This window comes from Tyto alba, unplaced genomic scaffold, assembly GCF_018691265.1.
Source record: "Tyto alba isolate M040663 unplaced genomic scaffold, T.alba_DEE_v4.0 Super-Scaffold_7, whole genome shotgun sequence".
Lineage (NCBI taxonomy): Eukaryota > Metazoa > Chordata > Aves > Strigiformes > Tytonidae > Tyto > Tyto alba.
In genome coordinates, this window is record NW_024881328.1 from 6,889,705 (window position 1) to 6,915,109 (window position 25,405).

The 25,405-nt window shown below is 37.7% G+C and overlaps 1 protein-coding gene across 1 annotated transcript in view; it reads left to right on the plus strand.

The window, feature by feature from the left end:
* LOC104363351 (von Willebrand factor D and EGF domain-containing protein) overlaps positions 1 to 18,698 on the plus strand; it is a 189,028-nt gene extending 170,330 nt beyond the window's left edge. The window contains exons 26-29 of the mRNA XM_033003167.1: positions 1,781 to 1,876; positions 3,027 to 3,122; positions 10,117 to 10,214; positions 18,580 to 18,698. Coding sequence (XP_032859058.1) covers positions 1,781 to 1,876; positions 3,027 to 3,122; positions 10,117 to 10,214; positions 18,580 to 18,594 — 305 coding nt within the window. The 3' untranslated portion in view covers positions 18,595 to 18,698. The remainder of the gene's footprint in view (positions 1 to 1,780; positions 1,877 to 3,026; positions 3,123 to 10,116; positions 10,215 to 18,579) is intronic.
* The last annotated feature ends 6,707 nt before the right edge of the window (positions 18,699 to 25,405 follow it).

A 25,405-nucleotide genomic window follows, 5' to 3' on the forward strand; every position in this document is an offset into this window, starting at 1 on the left:
CTTCCCCCCCACCCCTCCCTTCTTCCCGGGCTCAGCTCTGCTCCCGATATCTCTACCTCCTCCCCCAGTGGCGCAGGGGCAGGGAATGGGGGGTGCAGTCAGTGCTGCCACTTCCTTCATGTTCGGTGAGGGGAGTGTCCGAAACTTGTTCCTCCTGCTCCATCGTGGTCCCCCTCTCACAGGAGACAGTCCTCCACAAACTTTCTCCAACTTGAATTCCTCCCACGGGCCGCAGCGTTCCCCACACTGCTCCGCCATGGGTCACTAACTTCCTCCGACTGGATTCCCTCCCACGGCTGCAGCCCTTCCCGAGCTGCTCCGGCGTGGGACTCCCCCGCATGCTGCAATCCTCCCAGCACTGAATTACAGCAGCAGGGCTACCTTTTCCCATGAGACCCCGGCCTTCTTCGGGCACAGAACCTTGGTCAGTCGAGCAGGAGCAACAGGCCATAAACCAATGTCTGCTCCACTGTAGATCTTCATGGGTGGCGGGGGGGGGCTGCCCTGCCGTCTCCCCACAGGATACAGGGGGGTCTCTGCTCCAGCACACCTCCCCCCTCCTTTCTTCCTCCGTTCCTCCAATGACCTTGGTGTTCATGCAGCTGCAGCAACTCCTCCTCACAAGTCCCACTGCCTGTCACCACGTCCCTTAAATACGTTATCGCAGAGGTGCAGCCGATTGGCTCAATTTCCCAAACAGAAGTGGAGCTGACAAGGAGCTGGGGGAGCTTCGAGAAGCTTCTCACAGGGGGCCGCCCCGATAGCCCCCTCCCCTGCCACCAAAAAACTCCACCACTCACTCAACCCAGGACATCCTGGCTTGACCCTTGTACTCCAGTCCAACCACTTGCTTTGTAACTTGGCTTTATTGTCTTTCACCCAGTTATTAAATGCCTTCTTCCATGTAAAAGGCAAATCATTCCCACTCCCATCATTCCAGCACTGCCATGTTTCTAAACTACACTGCCTCTGATGGGTCCTTCCTGCACTTATCATAAAAGACAAGGAGAAACAGGAGAAGAGGAGTTTGGGTATCTGCCTATGGCATCTACCTATATCAAAGCAGGCTGGGATTGCAGATGTTTGACTTGCCAGAACAGTGAGATTTTACTGCCAGGTGTTGTAAAACAACAATATTGATAAATGCAGGGCTTAATCTGAGACACTAAAATTAGCGATTAGGTTTCTAATGAAATGTAACAAAAAAATCATCCAGTTTCTTGTGGTTGAAAGAACAGCTTAACATTCACATCTTATTTGTATGAAAGAATAAAGTAAAAAGGTAAATACTTTAACAAATGATGGTGCAAAAAGGTGATGGAGGAATAGATCTATGCTTGGTCGAATGCAAAAACATTCCCAAAATTGTGTGAATCAAATCTCTCCTTTTCAAGTCTTTTCTTACCCAAAGAAACATCTGAGAACATGTTTTCCAATCAGGAAGTGAAAGCTTTAACAAGTATTTGGTCTGTCCACAGCTGCCACAGAAAATTTCTTACTTGTTTTTCTGAGGATCATTCTAATTAATGCCTCTCTCATTTTTCTGGTGAGGCAGCTCTTATGCAGCTTCCCTGAAAGAGCTTCCACACAAGGCACAGCATTTTCTAGAAGGATTTATGGGAGCTATCAAGCCTCTGTGTTCCAGATTCTCAAATCCAAATTACTTTTCTGGTTTTTAATTACAAACAATTGAACCTTCTGAAAGACAGGGAATAAGTCTCCAGTAGAGTCTTCCCTCATTTCCCAGCTACCATATTCTTCCTTTGATATGTATCTGCAGGTGTCTGTGATCCCACGTGCATGAACGGAGGGAAATGTGTACGCCCAAATGTCTGCGACTGCCCATCTGGTTGGAGGGGAAAGCACTGTAATAAACGTAAGCACCTCTACTGCCCGTCAAACAGATTGTTATTACTTGGGCCAGTCAACATCAATTGCAATCTTCTTTTAATATTAAAAAAACAATTCAGTGAATAGAATCTCTTTTGCTTCTTCAGCAGTTTGAAGTAAAACAGTTTTAAGTACGGGTAATACAAAATGCTATAAACATTTGATGCTTACAAAGGAAAAAAGCTATGTAGGGGAACCCTGGTTCTGCTTCATGCAGCTGTCTGTTATACATCTTGTTATGGAAATTCATTTTTATAGTATTAAACTTGAAACATTGATTTTATGTTTCAACAGCTTTACATACTTTGTTATATTTTACAGAGAAATGCCATATATTTCAAAATACAGAACTATTTAAAGCCTGCTATAAAGCCTTCCAAACTGATATACTCTCAAGGTCACCAGCTACATTTTGATGCATAATTTGGAGAATGATGTGTTCTTACTCTGTAACTCTAGCAGATCTGACTACAGTTACATAAAAATGTAATTAAATAAAAACCTCTCACCCTAAAATATTTTCAAGGAATATTTTTCCTTACGTGGCTATTCATTACCATGATGTTGACAGATAAACTGAATAAATTTATAGTCAGGATGACATACTGTATGTAAACCAGATTAAAATATTGGCTTTTTACCCTTTGGGTCCTGATAGTAAATACGATTTCAGAACCGATGTTTTGAAATTATAATATTAATAATTTATTCAAAAATTCTGAAGGAAGTCTGTATGTCTCATATACACGAAAACATTAATTCGCTCTTTCAGGATCTCCGAATAAATAATATATGCAATAAACATATCAAACCTTACTATGACAATCTATTTATTTATAACATGGAACACATAATATGCATATAACATATGAATATACCATATAAAGAGTATTCTTAGCTGATGGTGAGCTGAGCATTAGAAATAGCAAAGCTCCCAGTAGACAGTCATCAAAGATAAATTTCTTAAGAAGCAAATATCAAAGAATCTTGAATACAGATTATCTGATGAATAGAACACACTCACTTCTTTTGAAATGAGCCATATGGAATAAAACCTAGCATGTCACCTTTCAGACAGATCTTGAACAACCAGATATATCATGTACATCTCACTTGTTTCGTGTCAATCTGTGCAGCTGTTTGCCTGCAGAAATGTCTGAACGGTGGAGAATGTATCGGTCCAAACATCTGCGAGTGCTCTGGAGGATGGGTAGGAATGCTCTGCCAGACCCGTAAGTGCTGCTTTAATTACTACAGTTTTGTAGCCATGCACGCTGCACCAGAGATTTTATGTGTTAAAATTTCTACTATGTGTATATTGTGTTAGATTTATGGTTGGACTCGATTATCTTAAAGGTCTTTTCCAACCTAAATCATTCTATGATTCTATTACATGTAAAAGTCAAACATAACATGATTAGCACCTAGATTCTGCCTTTTATTTGTCAGAACTGTCTTATGCTGTCAGTAAAACTATTACTTTCAAAACCATTTCTGGACTCAACATCAGTGTGAGAAAGAGACCTGACTCGTCTTTTACTTATGTGGATGCTGATCTTGACCTGTCAGACAAAATTAATAGTCTTTAAATTCAATCATTTGAAATACAAGATAAAAAAAGAGGGATCAGGGACAAAAGGAAATGGCGTAGCCTATTCTGCATACCCAGATGGAATTAAGCACAGAAAGAAATTCTATGTATCTGCTAACCCAAGATCCTGATCCCGTAAATACTACACATTCAGACTGACCACCAAGAGAACTGGAAATATTTGCATATGGAGCAACTGGAAATCCTAGAATAGGAAGAGACCTGTTATTGCTTGTTACATACAGGGTCACATCAGTTTATGTATGTTATTAGCTTTACAGTAAAAGGGCATGAGGAAAATATCAAGGCATTCTCTCCTTTAAAGGGCAATCTTTCTTTCCTCTCACACTCGCAGAGCATAATTACTTATGGAAATCTTTTGTCAGTTAAATCCCAGTGGCTGTGTAATTGTTTCTTTGTGCCAGCTGTCTTCTAGTTCAAACATGGTAACGTTTAAAGTTATTTATTAGTTGATGACATATTCTTGACTCAGTTTATTAAATAAATAAATTGTACTTGTTCCTGTGAAAGGCAAGTAAGGCTTACTACCACTAACAATTTCTGCTCTCCTATGCAGGCACATATGCCTGGGCAACATTTTATATGTCTATTTAACCAGCTCCTTTGAAATTTTTCTCCAAATCTGTTCACTTGCTTGCCACTCTGTTTTTACTATTTCTTCCAATGTTTTCACTGTAGTGGCGAATTAAATCAGCTTTTTGTCCAAAAGGAGCTGGCTGAAACTTCTAGGTCCCACAGTAAACCCAAATAATCACCAAGTGGTTGGAATTTCTGTTTTTTTTAAGTAGAAGGAGAGAAGACTATTGTCAGAGAGCAGATGGTGAGGTCTTATAATGTTGCTCCAGGGCATTCACAGTGAGGCAGGGAGGAAGCAGGGGAATGAGAAAGTCTTCATCCTCACAGATGTTAGGTATAAAGTTTCGCATAGGAGTCTAACCCCTGAAAGCAAGTCTGGTTTTGTGTTTTAGCAGGAGTCTGTTTGCCCAAATCCAGAGCTCAGTATAAAAAAAAAAAAAACTTATTTATCTGCCTAAACATAAAAAGCCTTTGGAGTGCCTCCCTTGCTCAAAGAAGTGCTCACCTTCGCTGCAGCTCTGGCACTGACAATCAGGCTGCCAGCAGCAGCAGAGAGGACTGTAACCAACCTCTGGTTACATCTTTTTGTTGCCCTCTTATTACTTTGGCCTGTTTCCTCTCTCCCAACTGCACACGAATAGCAGGCCAAATCCATGCACCCCGCCAGCACCAGTGCGTTCCTGGCAAGGAAGTGTTTAGTTCATCACACTACTCCACTGTGCAAAACTGCTTCGTCAAATTTAAGCCCTCAAGGTTTCCCTGCTCTCAACATCCCCTTTTCTGCATGGGTTCATATGCCCAAATTCCGTGCTTCACTATAGTATCAACAAGAAGACTGAATACAGTGTTGATTTGCACCAATTTAGCTACAGACCTTGGCTGTTAAACTCAACAACAGAGCAAAACATTCACATTATAAGATAAGAAAGTAGTAGCACCATATTATTCATAATATTCAAATATTATTTCATATTCTATATTAATTAATGTTCTTATGTATTGTATAAACATTATCTATTATTTTATTGTGTGTTACTTTATTAATTTATATTATCTATTAATTATTATATTTTGCATATTAGTCATCTAAATTGTTTCCATTTCATAATGCAAAAATTCCATCTCACTTGATAAGTAGCAATCCAGATAGTAACTTTTCTCAGCAATCACTGTACCTTCTCCACTATCCAGAAACAATTAGGGCTGAACTGTTTCTCTAGGCCTTTTTGGAGGGGAGGAGGAGGTTAGATAACCCCAACTTCATTCTTTTCAGCCTGTGAATTCATGCAGCTGCCCTTGTCGGGATGGCAGAGATGGAAATGGAGATACAAGTTTCACCTACACACTAAGCTAATTTTTCCTTATTAACTTCCTAATACACATCCAGCAGCGTGACCAAACCAAAGGATCTACAGAGACTTCCACCATTTTCTGGGACATTTCTCAGAAGTAAGAAAAAATGTTTCAGTCCTCTATAATGAGACAGCTGGCCAGTGTAAAGCATTAAGCCAACAAAATAACAGTAGACAAATACTGACGATTCACCTACATTTGATCTGTCTTTAGTAAGGAGTCACAGATCACTTACATCAGTGCAGTTTCTAACTCACAAAAGCCTAAGCCTACGTGGACAGATCAAGATGTTTGGAAGCAACAGTAAATACAGCTGCCACAATAAAATCTTTTCTAAATCTTCTGCTCTTGGTCTTCTATAAAAGCAGAAAAGGAAAAACATGATATTCTCTAATTTTAGGTCCCTAATAACTAATTTAAATATTTACAAGTGCAAATACTGATGTCTCAGATTTATCTGTCAACTTTCACTAGGAAAGAAGGGCATAGAGCTCTATCACAAGTGATAGGCCATTAAGTTTCAACCTTTCAGCGGACAATATTATTGACAGTAACCTAGAGCAGATTTTCAGATCTGTTGCAATGAAGATTGCCGTTGTCTAAACCAGAATAATTTTATCTATGTAGTATTTTGAAAATACTTCAGAGAGCAAGACCAATCTCTGGTTACCACTACAATGCAGAACTTTGCAAAAGTAAAAATAGAGACTTTTAGGAGACATTGGTAACAGATAAAACACAATAGTCCTCTTTTATCAGACTGCAAATAAAGAGCTCAGTCAAGAGAATAGTTTTGTTCCCCACTCATCTATAACTGAACAGAATAGTTTCTGAAAGAGAATCAATAAAATAGCTTATTTATCCTAACAAGTAAGGTGTATAGTGGAATACACACATTAGACTTGATAAATAACTATGACTCTGATGGTCATAGTTTAAGGAATAATGGTCAGGTTTCAGACTGTATTGCAAATGTAGGGAAATTACCTTTCAGGAAGACAGGTTAAAAAGTGTCATTTGAAATATTCAAAATGTCTCAACTATAGAAACAAGCACCTTCATAGATTAGGCTCCCTCCATTAGAACATATTTTCTGTCTGACTCTGTTTTTAGCTTTCATGACAGCAGCACAAATATTCCAAAAATTCCCTCTCTGAAAACACACAATTAGTATCCCAGGATCACTATGTTTTCATTGGTGAATTCCTTCCCATTCCATATTAGGTACCCACTCTAAAGCTCCATGCTTGTAGCTTCCCCCTGCCTCCTGCAGTATGAACTCATATCTCTCTTTTTCTTGCGCTAGAAAAGAAATATTAGACCAAAGCAATGAAGTCCTGACAGTGCGGTCTGATTATCCTGACAGATATAGCCCAAACACAACCCAGTAAAGTCAGAAGGCTTCTGACCAGGGATATAAATCTGGTTTTTAAGTCTCAGAATGCAGGATCAAGGTATAATTCTAATAATTAATTATAAAGTATAAGAAGGTTATAGTTGTGAAGGATCTTCATCATTAAAATTCATGCTGCTATCTTCTGTTCTAATATTATTGAACCTATACTGGCTCCTCATTGCCCTTCAGAATATCTTCTCTTTATTTGCATGTTAGAAGTGTCAAGCTTATAGCCTTATAATTTCCTCAACATTCTTCCTTGTTCTCTCTCTCTGCCTTGAACAACATTTCAGACAGGCTTTCTTCTAGCTTTCCTATGTAACCCTTTCAATCCTTAAAGAAAGAAAAAATCTTTAAAAAATAATGTACTTCGCATGCAAATTATAGCTGTTCTTTTATCACCCAGGGATAAATCTCTTTCTGTAATGGGCATTTATTTATTATAATTTTAACATAAGCTTAGCTTATTAAATGACTTTGCTGAATCTGTACAAGATAATGCATACACAGCCTGTGTCATTTTTAGTGTTTAGTGGCTTAGCATCCCTTGTAAATACATTTATGAAATATTCATTTGAACTTCAGCTATGTTATTATCCTCTGTGATTTCAATTCCAATTTTATTCCAAAATGTTTTTAACTTTTCTCCTAACTGAGCTCTCGTTTTTCTGAGCACTACAGCAGGAAGTAGTGGGTGGAGAACAAGAGATAGGCAGGTAACAAAAGATAAAAAAGGAGAAAATCTTTTCCCTTTTTTTCCTTTGTTTGCATCAACTGAGAATCGAAGAAACCACAAACAGAAAAAAGACTGGCAACTTATCTAATGCCTGATCTTCTGCCCGTGCATACCACAACACCCCCAGCTGCTGTAGGGATCTCCAGAAGAGTCCACCTCTCTTCCTTACCTGTTCTTCTTTTACCCACTACTGAGCTGAAATGAGAATCAGCTTCCATTTTTCCCCAGCCCAACTTCATATCAAATGAATAATAATAATATCATACACAGTTCTCTGTAATAGTAGTATCATATTCTGTTCTCTCTCTTCTAGCTTACTATACAGTGGGATGAAACTGGTGTGGGCACAAGGAGCCCCTTCTGCTGACAATGTACTTCCTATTGGGAAATGGTTTTGTTCTAGTGAACGAAACTCTTAAGATTTTTCCAGTTGTGTATCTGAGTTCTTTTGAAGTTCATGGAGGACCTGAAGTAGCAGTCGGCAGGCGATGAGCATGCTGTTCTAGCTTCAGTGTGATTTCATTCCTTCTCTGCCCCATCCACACCCAGGATTCAAACTTGGGTTTCCCCCTCTCAGAAGAAGCAGAAATTCAGAAGTTTGCAGCTGTCTATTCTAGGTCTCAAGGAGTGTTTTGCAACAGACACCTAACAAAAATTTTACCTTTTCAAAATAGCAGAAATACATCAACTAGATCATATACTAAGAAGGCAAGTTGTTAGCTCCAGGTCACTGGGGTCCTGCAGAAGATAACAACCTGACACAGTTGGCTTTTTAAAAAGGAGCACCTCAAGGTCACCAGCACATCCAGGTCTCCACGTGTTCTTGTTCTGGACATGGTATGGGTCAGTAGTTTTGACACAGCATGAACTCTCACTACCTGACTGTACTCATAAGAGTAGTGTTTTGCCAGGCTGTTTCAGCCTCTCCTTTCTAAGATGTGTAGAGTGGAAGTAAGTCTGCTATTTCACTTTTCTGTCCCCTAGCTGTCAGGCCTGAAGTTCACTACACATGTTTAGATCTTAATATTCCCTGCTCTGGCAAAATCTCAGCCTCCTCACTCAGTGTTAGCTGTCATGATAACCTAATAGAGTAAAACCAATCCAAATTCCAAATGTTGTTAAACACCTTGTTGCTGGCTTTCCATGGTCACTATAGCAATTAGTATAACTCTGAGAATCACATTTGGATGGTTTAGGATCTCACTATGTGTTTTCTAAAGAAATTTCACTAAACTGGTCATTCTCTGAGAAAAAAAGAAAAAGAATTTACATGAGCTTAAATCTCTGTCAAAATCAGAACCTAAGTCTAAGAAACTGAAATTCTGGAATTTGTTCCTTCAGGCCTTGAATTTGTTGAAGTTGAGTTTCTGTGAAAAAAAAAAAAAAGGTCACAGGGATACATTAAACTCTTTTAAATCTGATGGAACACTTTGATCCATAATGAAGCAGATAGTATTAGATCATACACATGCATCTACTTTATTTTCAGATCTGTCTTAATGGCGCATGGTTTCCCGCTTCCTATATGCCTCTGCTACACAAGAAAATATAAGAAACCACTTGTTGATTCACATCTGACCAGTTTTGAAAGCATTTAGTCTGCCTGTAACTAGGATACAATATTCTGGCAATATTTATAGAAGGTTTAACTCATGAGATCTAATTAAAATACTATGACATGTGTGTTGTTCTTGAATTGATGCCCTATGAATTGGCTGTTCTCTTTCCTCTCTGCCAAAACAATGTCATAACAATATAAACTGCTAATGAGGATGAAAAACTGGCTGAAATTTGACTTTTTCTATTGATTACCTTTTTTCTCAAAAAGACAAAACAAAACAAAAAAACCCCAGCTGATTCTTTTATTAACAGAATATCTTCCATCAGATGGGCCTCCATAAGTACACTGGTAACATAGATAAGATAAAAAAGTTTTACTGATTCCTTTTATTTGGAATGAGTATCTCATTACTGATTCTGGGGGACCAAGAAATTACATGTTCTTATGCCCTGGTTTCCAGAGGTGCAAAGTGTGCAGTTTAACAAATTCTCCCTTTTATTTATGGTAATAAAATCACCTTTGGGAGTACATATTTAGCATAACTTTTCATCTCAAGTCAAGAATAGATCTTTTAATAGCTGTTATTTTATTTCGACCGAAACAAGAGAGAATCGATTTTGGCACAAATCTGCACCAACCATCAACGCCCAGAATGTATCCTTGCTTTCAAAATTAGATCTTGCACTGATCCATTTCTGACTGAGCCAAGGTGATTACTTTGGTGCAGTCTTCTCTCTCCCCATGACTGGGAAGAAAAGGAAAAATTAAATTAAACTGTAAACACAATGGGCACATAGGCATGAAAAAGCCTATGCCAACCATCTTTAATGCCTCAGTATTTTTTTATTTATTTCTCCTTTTCTCAATCATATGAACCTACAGAATTATAATATATTTTGTCACAAGATTTTCAAAAGCATCTAAATATTCCCTTTCTATTTACAAGACTTAGAATAAGTTTATTTCTAAACAACATTATCTTTCATTTGTAGCACTTTGTGAGCAGAAATGTCTGTTTGGAAGCAGATGCATAAGACCAAATATCTGTGCTTGCAGAAGTGGCTATACTGGTTCAGCATGCGAAAAGAAGGTAAGGTCCAAACCCACTGATTCTTATAGTAGGGACAAAAGTAACCAAATGTAACTGAAATAATTTACAGGAAAACAGATTGAAGTCTTGTTAACCTTATGAAAGATGTAAATAAGGTTATAAAATAGTTTAAAGGAAGTTTAATGACTGCTCAGCTGCCAAACTAACCCTGTATCCAGGTTCTATATAAAACTTTCCCTTAAGGAACAGTTTAATGCTTCAAATATAAAGCTCACAAAAGCCGTGTCTATTCTGGTAGTTAGGGTCATCCTTAATAGAGTCCTCCTGTCCAAACCCACTAATCATCTGTGCAACAAACCCTGAAGAAAAATATCTAGTCCAGCCCAAGCCTGGAAGCTTTTCTGAATTGCGAGGGCAACCTGCTCCTCCCCTCCAGATGCCCCTCTGCTCACATTTCAACCCCCTGCCTTCCTAACTTTGCCTCTTGTTCCTCTTGTTTGCAACATGAAATCTCAGGCCTTGTACCCAGGAGGTCTGTGAGCAGCAATTACTCTTGCTCATTCCTTCTCCATTCCAGTTTCCAACATCCACAGACAGCCCGTTTTGCCTTGCTGAGCTTGACCTCAAACTATACGTTAAACATCACTATAGACCTATCTGAAAGTGGCAAAACACCCAGACAATTCTGCTGGTCACAGAGGGATCCACCTCTTTCCTCCAAATAACTTTGTTAGAGGCTCTTTTCCAAGACGAACTCTCCTGGCACTTGTTAACACTTGCTACTCCACTGCCAAACATGAGCTCCTGCCTAAACTCAGACAGAGCTGATGGGACTAAATCTTCTACGCCCTTCCAAGGTGAACGACAGCCAAAATACGTGGCACTTTTCCGTTCTGTGTCTTCTTGCTGTGATAGCTGTTTCCATTGCCTTATGAAGAAACAATGATTTCTTTCTTCCTGGCATTGACCAAAGCAAACCGAAGTCCAGTTCATAAAAACCTGTTTTGCATTAATTTGAGAAGTATTGAGTTGGGCAAACACTATCCTCAGCCCAATAAAAACCCCAGTAAGCCACGTCCAACTACCAGAATGTTTTGCAGGGTTATAGTATATCCAACAGCTGGGCTTGACCTGACCACCACATCAGTGTGTGTCTTTGGATCCAGCTTCTCCCCCTCGTCACAGCTAAGACAAAACCTTTTTTCAATCTTGCCTGCTGTGCCTAAACACTGTATATATTAACTTGAATTTACCCTTCTATTTTGAGTATTGTTTTATGTAATGAACTGAAATTCCTGTTTCTCAGAGAGTCTTCTCCCTTCCAGAGTCACAAACACTCAAACCATTTTACATGTTTGCCATTGTTAAGGTTCACATTTTTAAGCCACAGTCATTTCCCATAACTCAAACACTATTACACTCAGATGTCCTGACTGGCCCACTCTCCAGCTTTCAGAAGCATGGGGTTGTCATGTCATTTATCTATACTGAAAGGCTTGGGGCAAAAATCAACATATTTTCATTTCAGTTACATAATGCATTAAGGGAAAGCATGGAAATCTATTCAGATGGTCACTTTATTCTGTTAATGATAATTAGATTTTAATATCAGAACTAAAGCTCTGTATAGATTTTCTTAACAAGTACATTCTCATAATAAATTACATCTCCTACATCAATACTAAAATGCAGACGATGTAGATAAGTTGAGTAAGTGTTGTAATTTTCTATATATAAATAATCTATTAAACAAGTTGGCTGTAGCCTAGGAAAATATGGTGCACATTTTCTCAAATAATTAACAAAAGTCCAAATGGAAGCAGGAACATGCCAAGATAAACTGGAGTTACTGTTTACAGGTGTTTATATCCAGGAGACTTTCTCTTAGTAGGCAAGACTTGCCCTTTTTGATATGACAGACCAAGATTTTCAGGATTGCATTAGAGCATTATTCTAGTTGTTAAAGTGTGAAGTATGATATTTGTCATTTCACAAATGAAGTGGAACTTTGTTGCACTTAACAGAAAATATTAAATCAAAAAAACAGGCTTCCTTTTTCACATGAATAAACTATTACACAGTAAATCAGTCTTGAAAGAAAAAGAAAGTAGAAAAAGACTTTGCATATTATGTATGTCCAAAATTCCAAGCCATCAATGATACATGTAAACACATGGGTCTTTCTAGCAATGATTAATCTCACATTTTTTTAGATTGTTTGAAACACTCCAGTTTCATGGCTTATTCTGCAGAAATACTGATTGGCTGCACTGATATGAACATGCATTGTTTTGATGCAAAGAAGATAACGTTCTGAATAAAAAAGAGTTAAGTGGTTTCCTTCAATTCATGAGTCTTGCTGAAATCTAGAATCAAAGTTAGTAATAAAAATTATGGATTTAATGGTGTCTAGTTTAAATTACATGGCTTATATTACATGAAAGCAAATAAGTTACCCCTCAAAAAAAATCAAAATTATGAAGGATATGAAAACACAAGCTCATTTACTAGCATGGATTATAGTAAATTGTAAACATAGGAACCCATCGCATATTACTGTAGAAAAGTTGGGGTGATAGGCTTCCCAAGAGTTAATTTATCCGACTGGATCAGATATAAGTGAACAATCTGATCAAGCTCTAATCAAATTCTCCAAACCTGTCAGTCATTGAAACCTCACAATTCACCTAATTAATAGTTCAAGTATTTAACTCCATTATTACAGCGCAGTTTTGTTTTTCTGAACACTGAACATAAACCTAATCATCTGTTGTAAGTAAAACGGATACTTCTTGGGGTAACTTTGGTGGGCACAGAGAAAAATGTTCTCACATCGTTCAGTAGCAACATTTACACATTTGAAGAAAATTAGAGTCTCTGCTGCCTGATTTTCTCCCATTTTCCTAAGCTAAACCAAGCAAGTTTCAAACCCTGTCCTCTGTTGCTCTTATCTAAAATCTCTCCAGTTTCTCCATATCCTTCCTGATGTGCTGTAGCTGAGCTCCAACACGGGCTAATGCCCAGCAATTGCCTCCCTGTGTGGATCCCCTGCCTTTAATTAAATACATTTACAGCAAGAGATTTACACTTTTCTGTGAAAGCACTGCAACCTGATCGGTCCTTTCCATGGTGCTGATACCTTATCACTTATTTCCCATTTGGCATTTGTGCAGTTGACTTTTCCTCTGTAGGCACCATCTTTGTTGTCTTGACCTAATTTTGTCTTATGGATTCCAAGCTGTTTCACTCATTTATCAAAAAGAATTTTAATTCTAAGCCTGCTTGCACAGCCTCCAAGTGTGACATTGTTCCAAAATGTGACATCTCATTGTCTAAGATATTAATGAAAGTAGAGAATAGTAGAAAAATCAGGGCCTACAGACTATTGATAAAATTATTTCTTGATAATACTTTCTCAAACAGGCCTTTCTCCTTTCTTATTCTATCTGAATCATTCTTATTGGTATGACTGTCTGACTCATAGCAGAAGTCTCCCTAAAGTGAAAAACAAATCTGCTCTCAGTAGATAGAGTGGCTGCTTCCCTTATTAAGCCTGAGGGTTTTATAAATTGATTGTTAAATAATTTGTGTTAGTATCTTTCCAGATACCAACTTAGTCTGAATCTTTGGCTGTCATTCCCTTGTTTTCCTTTTTTTTTCCTTTCTCATTTAAAGATATATACTATGTTTATTGTGACTATTTATATCCTTATGGAGTTCTCAAAGCAAATCACTGCTGGTTTAGAAACTGTATCTTTAAATATGATGGAGTAAAACTCTCCGAGGCCCTGTTGACCTGGAAAAGCTGTTTCATGTAAAGACCCTCTTATATACTAAGACTTTCCACATGGGGAGTTAATGCACAGTAGATAGCATACCATAAATTCAAAACCCAGTTTATTGCCTAGTCATTTAACCTTGTAAACAGGCCTTAAATCTGACTTTCCTGAATCTAAATACTCAGTTCCTTCTCTACTTTCCCTTGCATTCCTGTTCCCTTGTTAATTCTGATCATGTTAAACCTTCTGTCACATTTAACCTTTCCGTGAAGACTGAAGAAAAGGCGCTGAGCACATTAGCCTTGCCTGTGTCATCTGCAATCTTCTCTCCTTCCTGTTAGAGTTACCACTGTGTTTTGTTATGGGAGTTAAAACTCATACTTTGCTCTGTTTCTGTTATGAATCTTCAAATAATTGGAACAATACAATAGCAGTGGCATGTAAAATTTGTCAAAAAGCCTGGATTAAATTGGAGTGGAGCAGCCTCTTCCCTTCCCTCAGCACCAGCTGACAAGTGATGCTCTAGGTGACTGTACCTGCAGCTAACTGAATTGCGCCAACCTTCCTTTCCTAGGGAAGGAGATGGAAGGTAATTGCCTCTTACCCAGTTTAGGAGAGTGATTTCCTCCTTTAAATTTCATTCCTGGTTTTCAACTTAGTCTCACAAAATTAGAGTGAAAAATACATTTTTAGCAACGTTTTTTTTTCAGGGTATAGACTGAAAACACTAAGGAGATAGATACAGGGAGCTGCAAAAAAAAGGCCTCACTGCAGAACTACTTTTTTCCAGAAACTAAACACTGTCTGGATTCTGGTTTTGCCAGTGCATTTTGAAAAGCTGGATGGCCCATATTTGCTTAATCAAGTTATTCCCCTTTCTCTGCTGTAATCTTTGGTATAGTTCCCCTTTGTGCAGTTAAGGTTCCTGAAGGAACAATATACATTTTCCCAAATCATTCATCATCTACATCCTAGTTCTCACATTTATATTGCCAAGTGATTTGCAATTCATTTTCTGACATTTTTGGTTTACTTTGTTTTGGACTTCTGCTAAACACAGCCTGCCAACAGCATTCCTCAGAAGGCTAATGAACTTACTAGAATAGCAATCACTCTCTTAGAAACCTTTTGCGTATTTTTAATTTGTATTGACTCTTTGAGAGATCCAGATAATTTAGCAAGTTTCGTGGCAGACATGAAGATAAATGCTCCTGCTGACTTTTACATTCAAAACAGCCATTAGAGTGCATTCATTCAGGGCTGGAAGGGATGACCCAAACAAAACAAACTAAACAGACCTCTTTTCCAGTGGAACCACAGTTAAAAACTTTGGCAAAAATCCCAAAAGAGACTAAGACAAACACTGCATCATTTGTACAACAGGGAGTTTTTCACAAAGTTGAAATTCATACTGTATCTGTTGTCCTGTCTGATACCATCACACCTTTCTTGTTTGGTTGGTTTTTTTTTCCCTTTCTAAATGGATTAAAGTAAAAGCATTAATTAAGCTAATGGAATTAATTTAAGGTAAACAATGTTATCTAGTTAGATGTAAGTGGTGCACAATATTACACTACAAGATATCATGATGGTGTATTTTCCCAATAACAGTTTAAATTTTAAAGCACTAAACTTGCCTGTCTGTTGAATAGTTATTCTAAGGCATAAAGGTACTGAGAAGTGTAGCCTGTTACAGAAAATAATAATGAAGAAAAGGCAAACCTTATAGCATATATTTTTAACAATGGAATTTACCAATAAATCAAACAGCAACAGGCCATTCATTCCCTATGAATGAACTCAGTGACTACTTTCCAAAGATTAAACATACTATTGATTTCAGTACAGCCTGAAAATGCAAGATGTTTTTAATAAACAATTTCTCATATTAGGCAACCATTTGCTACAGCTAGTGACCTTAACATCACTATTACTTTGTTCATTTATACATTAAGAGACATTAAACCACAAATCATGGTGCTCAAGTTACACAAGCTGTATTCAGTGCCTGCAAATATACAAGCTAGTCATCTGTGGAATTTTAGGAAAGAATGGCATGCCTAATTGTAAATTATTTGACAACAGTGGAAGCAATATGAGATAAAAAAGGGAGAGACAAATACAAGCAGTATCAAGCTACGCATGTATGTCAGTCAGATTATTTGCTTGCTTACTACAAAGGAATGTAAGAGTATTTAATGTTCTTTAAGCAAGAAAAGTGACTATGACTTCCTCATCATATCATTGAATACTTTCAACACATATATTTGTTCACGTATTCAGATTGTATTCAGAGGCATCCTGATACCCTGTAGTTAGTCTAAACCTGGAAGCACCCAAGAACTTGGGCTTCCAGGCATGTCTTTATAAAGCCACACAGAGATGTTCCCTACCAGGTGAACTTGTCAGCTTAGGTCCCTGCTAACCTGGAGGTCTCCATGTATGCTCTATCCTATTAATGACAAAAGCCTGCCACTGGCCCTTAAAGGATTTAAAGAACTATGGAAGTGCACAGTATGAATTCTTGAACACACTTTTTATCTCAGAGAAGCTTATGAAGAAAGAAAACTTATAGAAATGTTCATTCTGGACTTCTGCTGTTTCCCTGCAATAAAAAGATGCTTCCTATATCTTGTCTTTAGGTCTAAATGGGACAGGAGAGCCTTACTGCTTTGAAAATCACAGTGTTTTTCTTTAGATCTCATTAGTTTCATGAACACAGGATAAATTAGTCTATTGAAAGTCTTCCCTGATATGTTTTGACTTCAGTTGGCACATGCCTTCAGAATGGAGTTTTGGAGTGATTGCAGACAGGTCTGTGTAACATGAATACTTAGAAGTTTCTGCCCTGTTTGGTACTAAATATATGCTCCACCTTTCTTCACTCATGTTTCTACCAAAAGAAAACAGGACAGAGCCTTTGCAGCATTTTAAGTTTCATAATATATCCTATTTTCTATGTAAATATACATATATATCTCTTCATCCAAAGAGCAAAGAGGCTGGTGAAGGGTCTGGAGCACAAGTCATATGAGGAGCAGCTGAGGGAACGGGGGTTGTTTACCCTGGAGAAAAGGAGGCTGAGGGGAGACCTTATCGCTCTCTACAACTACCTGAGAGGAGGCTGTAGTGAGGTGGGGGTCGGTCTCTCCTCCCCAGTAACAAGCAACAAGACACCAGGAAATGGCCTCAAGTTGTGACAGGGGAGGTTTATATTGGCTATTAGGAAAACCTGCTTCACCTAAAGGGTTGTCAAGCACTGGACCAGGGTGCCCAGGGAAGTGATGGAGTCACCATCCCTGGAGGTATTTAAAAGACGTGTAGATGTGGTGCTTAGGGACATGGTTTAGTGGGGGACTTGGCAGTGCTGGGTTAACGGTTGGACTTGATGATCTTAAGGGTCTTTTCCAACCTAAATAATTCTATGAATCTATCATTCTGTATATATATATTTACACATACAAATATATGCACATCTAAAATCCAGATATATACTTTAGTCTAAATGTATACATAGATATATGGAAATATGTAATATGACACAGAAACGCACATGTATTTTTATTTGACCTCAATAAATATGTATCACTCTTCCACATATTACACACATTATTTCTGTGTAAACTCAAATCCTTACTCTAACTAAACCTGTCCAAATCCCAGCAGATATTTATAGAAGTATGCTCTCTTTTCATATAAAATAAATGTGCCATGCACTATTCACAAATAAACAACTGCTACCTGGATACATCACTATCAGAAACTATGGCAAGATATTGTAGAGTCAAACAGGGAAGTAAAATTTGGATACATGATGCTAATATCAAGGTTAACCTGTCATATCAAATACAGATACATCAAGATTAAAGAGGTCCTTTCTTCTTGTCCTGAATAATAAATTAATATCAACATCTTTATGTGCTTTGTAATATAGATTTCTATAAAACTGCCCTTCAAAATGGGTTCTTAAATCTATGTGCTAGCATAAAATAAAGCTTTTCATATCATCTATTACCTTGTTTTGGGATAAAGAAAATTCACTCATGTATTTAAACCAAGATGATATTCATGGATAACTTCTGCTGTATGAAAATGGGATAAGTGCACTGAAACGTTTTCAGGCAAGAAGCCAACAATCTCCATGCGTTATACAGAAGTGGCAGAGTGATTTTTTTAAGGCACACCTGCTTTAGATGAAAGAAATTGAATTCCAACTCCATAACTGTCAAGCGCCACTGCAAATAATAGAGCCTAAGCTGACTCATTTCAGCAATATAGCTATTTTCCTGTTGAAGCGATGGAGCAGAAATCAGCCTTAGCTAGATGGTATCACTTTATGTGCATGCTTTGGAAACAGTTCCATTCATCATTTCACTTCTTAATTCCTTTCAATAACATGTTCTTCATTCCCTGGTTAATAAAAACTTCTGTTGCCTAAGTCAAAATTGTGAAAAAAATGTGGGTTGTGATTTTGCCATAATTACATAAAAATTTCAGAAAAAATACAGTAACTACAATAAATCATTTGAACACTTGCACATAATATTTCTTATATGACATCACATGCATGAGGCTGTTTCTTCTGTAGTCCCTTAAGCAGCTGTATCCTCATTTCTTTTTTGCAGCTCCCAATAGGATGAAGATAATATAACAGCAGGACAATGAAGACAATCATTTGGGTATCGATAATCTGGCACTGAGCACGTTTTTCATTTGCGAAGATATAGTGTGAAGAAATTGCTAGTTCTCTCCCTTCTACCCTCATATAATCACACAGAATAATAATAAAAAATAAAAAAATAGTTAAAAAAAAAAAAAACAAGCAAACAAAACCCCCAAACCTTCTCATATGTCAATAACCATACATTTATTTCCAAACCTGTCTGTGACAAGGCTCAAAATATCCATGGCTGTAGTGACACCATCACAATTAAAGCTCCTGACAAAAAGATTTTAAAACGGCACAGACCATTATTTAGAGATTTTTAGTGCCATATTATTCTGCTTTCATTAAAACTTGAAGGCACAGATAAATTTCCCCATTTCTTCCCATTTGTTTTAAACAGGTATTTTCTCCCACAATCTTGAGAAAAGTGAATAAATAAGATCCTGCTTCTACGGCAAAATTTCAGTGACTGCCTAGAGAAAGATCTCAATAATGTATAACTAACACTAGTTCCAGCCTGTAGCGTCTTCCCGATGAGTAACTGCTAAAGCAAAATTCTTAAATTTCCTAAGTTGCTAATGTGTCAGCATTTATTTGCAGAGATATCAATGCAACACCTGGTGAAATTGTGGCTTTGAGTTGCCTCTACCTGAGTTCTCCTTTGCCTGCTGTAATAGCTATTCATTGCTTCCTAGTGAGTTAATAGTTGACAAGCTAAGGACACACAAGGCCTCACGTAGCCATACATGCTTAATCCCTGGAAGCATTTTAGAAAACTAGCTTTCTAATCATACAACAGGGGCCCAGTGAAATACCAAAGAAACTAGGTGCTCTCAGAAATTTGCATCTTAATCTGAAAATTCACATTTACAGACATCTACCATTGGATCACCTACCAGTGGCCAAAAGATGAGCCGTGTGTTTCATCCCAAGCAGCGGTACTGACGTGGGATGGGATGGAGCGGTGGCGGGAAACCTGGGCGGAGGAGGAAGGAGTGCGAGGAAGGGAATAAGGACACCAATTATAAATTCACTTGGAAAAAAAATAGTTTTAAACTGTCACCTTGGACAACTCAGGTTCGGCGAGGTAAATCCCAAACCATGCTCTGGGCGTTCATGCTCTCCTTTCATTTGTCTCAATGGAAGATTCAGAGCAACTATAGACCAAAAGCTCAGTGCCTTGATGGAGGAATACTGAAGTTTTGACATTCCCTCACTCTTCCAGAAGCAACTTAGGTGAACAATGATACAAGTAAGAATTTCTTGATTGAACCTTCAGGGCTGCAACAGTAACTAGATGTAAGATTTGATCTGACCCTTACTGTCAATTTGTAAGAATAAAAAACACTGACTGTGAGACCTCTGAATACTGCAAATTAAGTGTTTAAAAAAGCTTAGAAAACCTGTCAGTACTATAAGTCACAAAAACATTCCTCCTCCCTTTCAACCAGTGCCTAACAGTAGCATTTTTTCCCCACATCTAGCTAATATAGAAAAATGCTTTTAAATGTATCCATTGTGTTTTCTAATAAATGACTCTCTATTCTTTCTTTCTGAAGTTTCACCTTTCTTTTTTTATTACAGACTGCTTCAATGTAAATAGTATCCAAAATACAAAAGATTAAAAAAGCAGATTACACTTACCACTCCTTGCAAGTTTCCTACAAACACTTGGACAAAGGATCAGACTTCAAAAATACTTGCTATATTTTACTAACACACACTGATCTAGATCACAGTCAGCAATGTTAATATGAAGTTAAGTTTTTAGCATTCACTTTAACAGTTCCAGGAAGACATTAATATTAAAACAGACCATTGGCACCAGATGAGTATCTACAAGATTAAATTTAGGGTGGCAATTACACCTTTCTTGAAGTACAGCCCCAATCAATAAAAAAGATTTCTATTACCTTGCCTCCATAATGTCTACAAGAGACAGCACTAATGACCAAAACCGCTTGCCAAGATTGGATTTGGAAACCTAAAACAGCTTTCAACGCCTTGCAGCTTCTCTTTCTAGAAGTGATTATTTGAGACAATATACATCCCCATCTATTTTTAGACAATTAGAAAGTTATTTTGCGTCATTGAGGACAGTTCATGCGTGCTTATAAAACAGAAACAATTGATAATGACTAGCACTGTTCAGGTTCCAGTATCTGATATCAAACTATAGATAACATACAGTTACTGTAGGTTCACAGACTGTGTCAGTGTAACACTTCTTTTCTGGAGGATGAATTCGACACTTCCTTTTCTCTCAGCCACTTCAACACTTAACTGATTTTCTTCACCCAGTTATTCAATATACTTTGCTAAAAAGTCACTAGATGTGGTGATGTCTATATTCCCAGCTTGTGATTTAAACAAGATATAGAATAATGTAAGAGAAAAAATATTCTCTAGAATTTCATAAGTGTTTTACACCTTGGTGAAAAATACCCAATCAGTGGATTTTCTTGCAATTAGAGTCTTATTTTTCTAAACCTTGTCTTATAAGCCACTTCTAATTGTTGTGTAACCAAAAGTACTGCAAGGAGCTTAAGGCAGGAGTCAGTCTTACTAATTGCACTGTCAAAAAAATGTACCAGCTCAGTGTAGTTACTTGAAATTATAAGTTACTTGGTCCTAACCTCTAATTGTCATTATGACTCTTTGTTTGCTGAAGACTTATTTCAAAATCCTATTAAAACCCAAAATAAGTAAGGTACCACATACCATGATCTTTTGTTATAGAAATAGAAAACAGAAACCTTAAGGCAGAAGCAGGAGTGTTTGGGGGTTTTGCTTAATGTAAATTTTTTTAAGAGCACAGTCATTGGCAGATTTAACTAATCTGTGGCTTACAATATTCATTCATGTGTATGTTTAAACATTAAATCCCTGGCTCTATTATTTTTGAATTTTCATAGGGTTTGTGTTGTTTTCCAGAGACAAGGTTCTACCTAGAAAGCAGGAGACTGTAGTAAGTAGGAAGGAGTTAATTTTTGTGCATGCTCGCTACCATTATTAACCTTTGCCAATAAGATGGGGCAAGTTACATGCTTCATTGAACATACGTATGTATGCATATATATGTGTATCTTCATAGTACATTAGCTTAAAATCTCCTAGAAATTGCTATGAAGCAAAGAAAATCCTTTTAATGGAAAAATAGCCATGCTATCCCAGAAAGAAAAATACCATTTTCTTTTCATTTAAAAAGAGCTTTTTCTCTCATGTTAAGAAATGCAACGTAAGTTGAAAGAAGTGCATGTATTCCTGGCAGAATAAGTAGGTAGATACAATGTCTTAACTCCTTTTAGAATGAGCAGAGTTTTGTTCCAGAAATGTGCCACTTTTGGGGGCCTGCAGATGTCATTACTTGGTTTATCCATAAATAATTACAGCAGCAGCTCAACAGCAGAAGCCACCGATGCTGTCCTAGGCAGAGCACCCATAAGGGAGAGAAGCATAATCTGGTCTCTGTGTATTTAATGCTCAGTCTTCCCACCAGAAAACCCCGTTCCGTATGGGTCACTGGAAAAATGGCAGATGATGGATTGAAATGAGTACATTTTGGGGCTCGTTTCAAGCTGATGACACATTGAGAGGGTCTGCCAACTCATGTATCATGTCCCAAATGAAAAAGACTTTGCAACACTCCATGTACATAAATAAACACACAGAGAATTATGCATTAAATTATTTTCACTTTAAATTATTTAACTACAAAAGCTATAGAGCATGACATGCTATGTGGGCCTAATATTACATCTTTATGCTCAATTAATTTTTTAACATTAATATCAGTTGGAGAAGGAGCAGGACATACCGGAATATACATGGTATGCATAACAATGTGTACCCCTAAGAGTACAGTTTATACTTCAGCAAACTAATTCACATTCAGGAGCTCTGGGTAGGAGCTGCAACATCCAAAATTAACGTTCATTATTCAGAACAAATTTTAATTGTGCTTGAGAACAGGAGCTCTGGATCAATACCCAGGCAGCTGCAAGGCAGGTTTGGGAAGGAAGAAGGTCTCTGCCTTATAGGACACAAACAGACATTACTCTCTCTTCTATATTGCTTCCCACTGGTACCAGCTGAGATTTGGGAGACTTGCCATTAGCCAGTTTCCCCTGGGATGAGGAACACATGGATGCATTGAGCGGTTTATTTATATGAGCTCCAAGCCCTGCCCTGTGAGCAGAGGTGGGTAAGCAGCCATGCAGGAGCTTCTCCTGCAGGGGTGAAGCCAGGCTCCTGCCGCACAGCCTGTGCCCGCCTCCCTCATCCGAGAGGATCCAGTCTGCCTCTGTGCTCCTAAACTAAGACACAGATCATCCAGAGGTGCCTTTTCTTTTCTGCCTCTGCCAGAGTTACAGGCAACTCAGTTCCAAATTAGGCACATTAGTTGAAATCTTCAGAGTTCAAAGAATTATGTCCTTTTCTCTCTCTTCTGTGCCAGAGCCAGTGCTGGCTTTACCTTCCTATTTGATAGATAACACCTCCCCAAGCTCTGCAACTAACCTGGCTTGGAGAAGTCCCTCCATTAAAACTGATCAAAAGATGGAAATTGCTTCCAAGGAAAAACCCTAACTAGACAAATTCTCAGACTGAACCAGAAAGAACTTTTATCCTAATGATCATAATTTTGTCAAAAATTTTTGTACTAACTTTACTCTTGAAATTTTACTCTTCTGTCATGATAGTGTTCCTATGGGATCAGCCAATTTCCCAGTGGATTTCTTTGACACTTCGTTAAGACTTTTTTTTCCGCCCCTATTTGGAGGTAATTTCAATCTAGACATGTAACTTGCTGGCATTTGTACTGTAACAGGAAGTTGGGAATAAGTTGTGATAAGTTTACTGAGAGAATACAGAGGCTTTTAATCAGTTTGCCTTAGAGCCACAGGAAGAAAGATACATACTCCTGGTCTGCTCTTGAGTCCTCCCCCTCTTCTTTTCTTTTTTCCCCTGAAGCAGCTTTCGGCATGCTTAACCCATGACTGATTTATTAGATTGTTAGTGCTGTCAGAGTCTGTGTCAGGTATAAGACAGATTTGTCATAAGGGTGTAGCAAAACTAGATTACCCTATTCGGAAGCTGCATCTCTATACTCTATTCCAAGCTTCTGATAGTCAACAAAGAGTTTGCTACTAACATGGGTGTCTCAGAGAAAAAATATTCAAGCCTTTGTGATCATCAAGTCTGTTTATTTCACATTTTAACTAAGTTTAGAGTACTGAAAAAATAATTTCAGTGTGAAGCAGCCTATCTATTTAACACCACAAGCCACTATCAACCTAATATGTTCATGTACCCTTCAATAGAGACCATTTCAAAATCTTTCTCTGGCTATTAAAACACTTTTAAAAGCTTATGCCTTTATAAACCAAGCAATCATTTTCCCCTCAACAGCTACGACCTGCCATCACTTTAGAGGACCAAATTACTGAAGAAGACTGGAGGTTCATGAAGGCAAGTGGCAGAGATTTTCTGCAGGAGATAAAAATGACCAAAGCAGTATTCACACACAAATTGAAATTCGAACCTGGGTTTATTCTCTATTTCTTCATACATGTCAAGAATTATTTTTACAACTTCTACTTGGAAACATCTGAGAATAAAGATACAAGTCAAGACATCAGCAATGAGCTAAACAAAATTCTTTTAAAGACCATAGCTAGGAAGATTAAGATGAAAAAACACAGGTTAGTGAAATTATGCAAGGTTCAGGCTATTGTAAAATTAAAAAAAATGTAATAAATAAGGTGGTATCCGAACAAGGAAAAAGCACAGAGATTAAAACTGACATAAGGATATATAGATATTACAAAGTAAACACATAACATTGATTTCCCTTTCCTTAAAAAAACAGAACAGGAGGAGAGGAATGAATCAAAAATAAACAAAAGAAAGCCAGGCTCAGTCTCAAGGTAGTAAAAGCTGAGAATGAATTTTTGAGTCACAAGGTCTGAAAAAAAAAACGAACAAAAAAAAAAAAACCACAAACAGAAATGATCTGAGCATGATCACGACAGCAGCAGAAAGGAGATGGGGGAGGGGGATGGATAGGATCTAAATTAGTTGCTATTACACTAGAGACTGGATTAAAAAAGAAAGATAAAGAACATTTACATAAAATAATAGGAAATTATTATAGACCTATAAAACTGGGATAAACAAAAATCAAGGCGAGCATTTCCAAGGCCACGCTGACAAAATTTAGTACACAGTTCAACTGAAAAAAACTTTAGAATGCAAAGTTGAAGCTATTAGCTATTTTAAACCCCTTTTAATACCTTAGTTATAGTATGAATCTAAATGCACTTGTCCACTCATTCCAGTTAATGAACAATCTGAGAACTAATAAATATTCCATAGACGTGTGGGAAACTGTCCCTGTGCTTAAAGAGAAAAGTTTCGTGCCAGCAGCCTGTTACTACAAACTGCTTCTAATGTTTGTGTGGTGTTTTGTGTCCATGAAAAGAAATTTTAATCTGCAATTTTAATACTGTACTGACAACTAGAGTACTACAATCTGTTACTGCCTGAGAGCTCTGGAGAGTGTTTTGCCTAGATGCTGTAGGCTAAGTCCTGTCCTTGTGTGCAAGGGCACAGGAAGATGCATCTGTATACTTGAGGACTAAATTTAGACGAAGGAGAAAAAGCCACAGGAGTTACAGAGTTCCACTTTGGATCATTTCATGCTTGGATTTGTAGTCAGTAGCTTTACATTTTCCTAGTTAAGAGAGGGCACTTGTAATACACTCAATTTTACGGAAGTTACATGT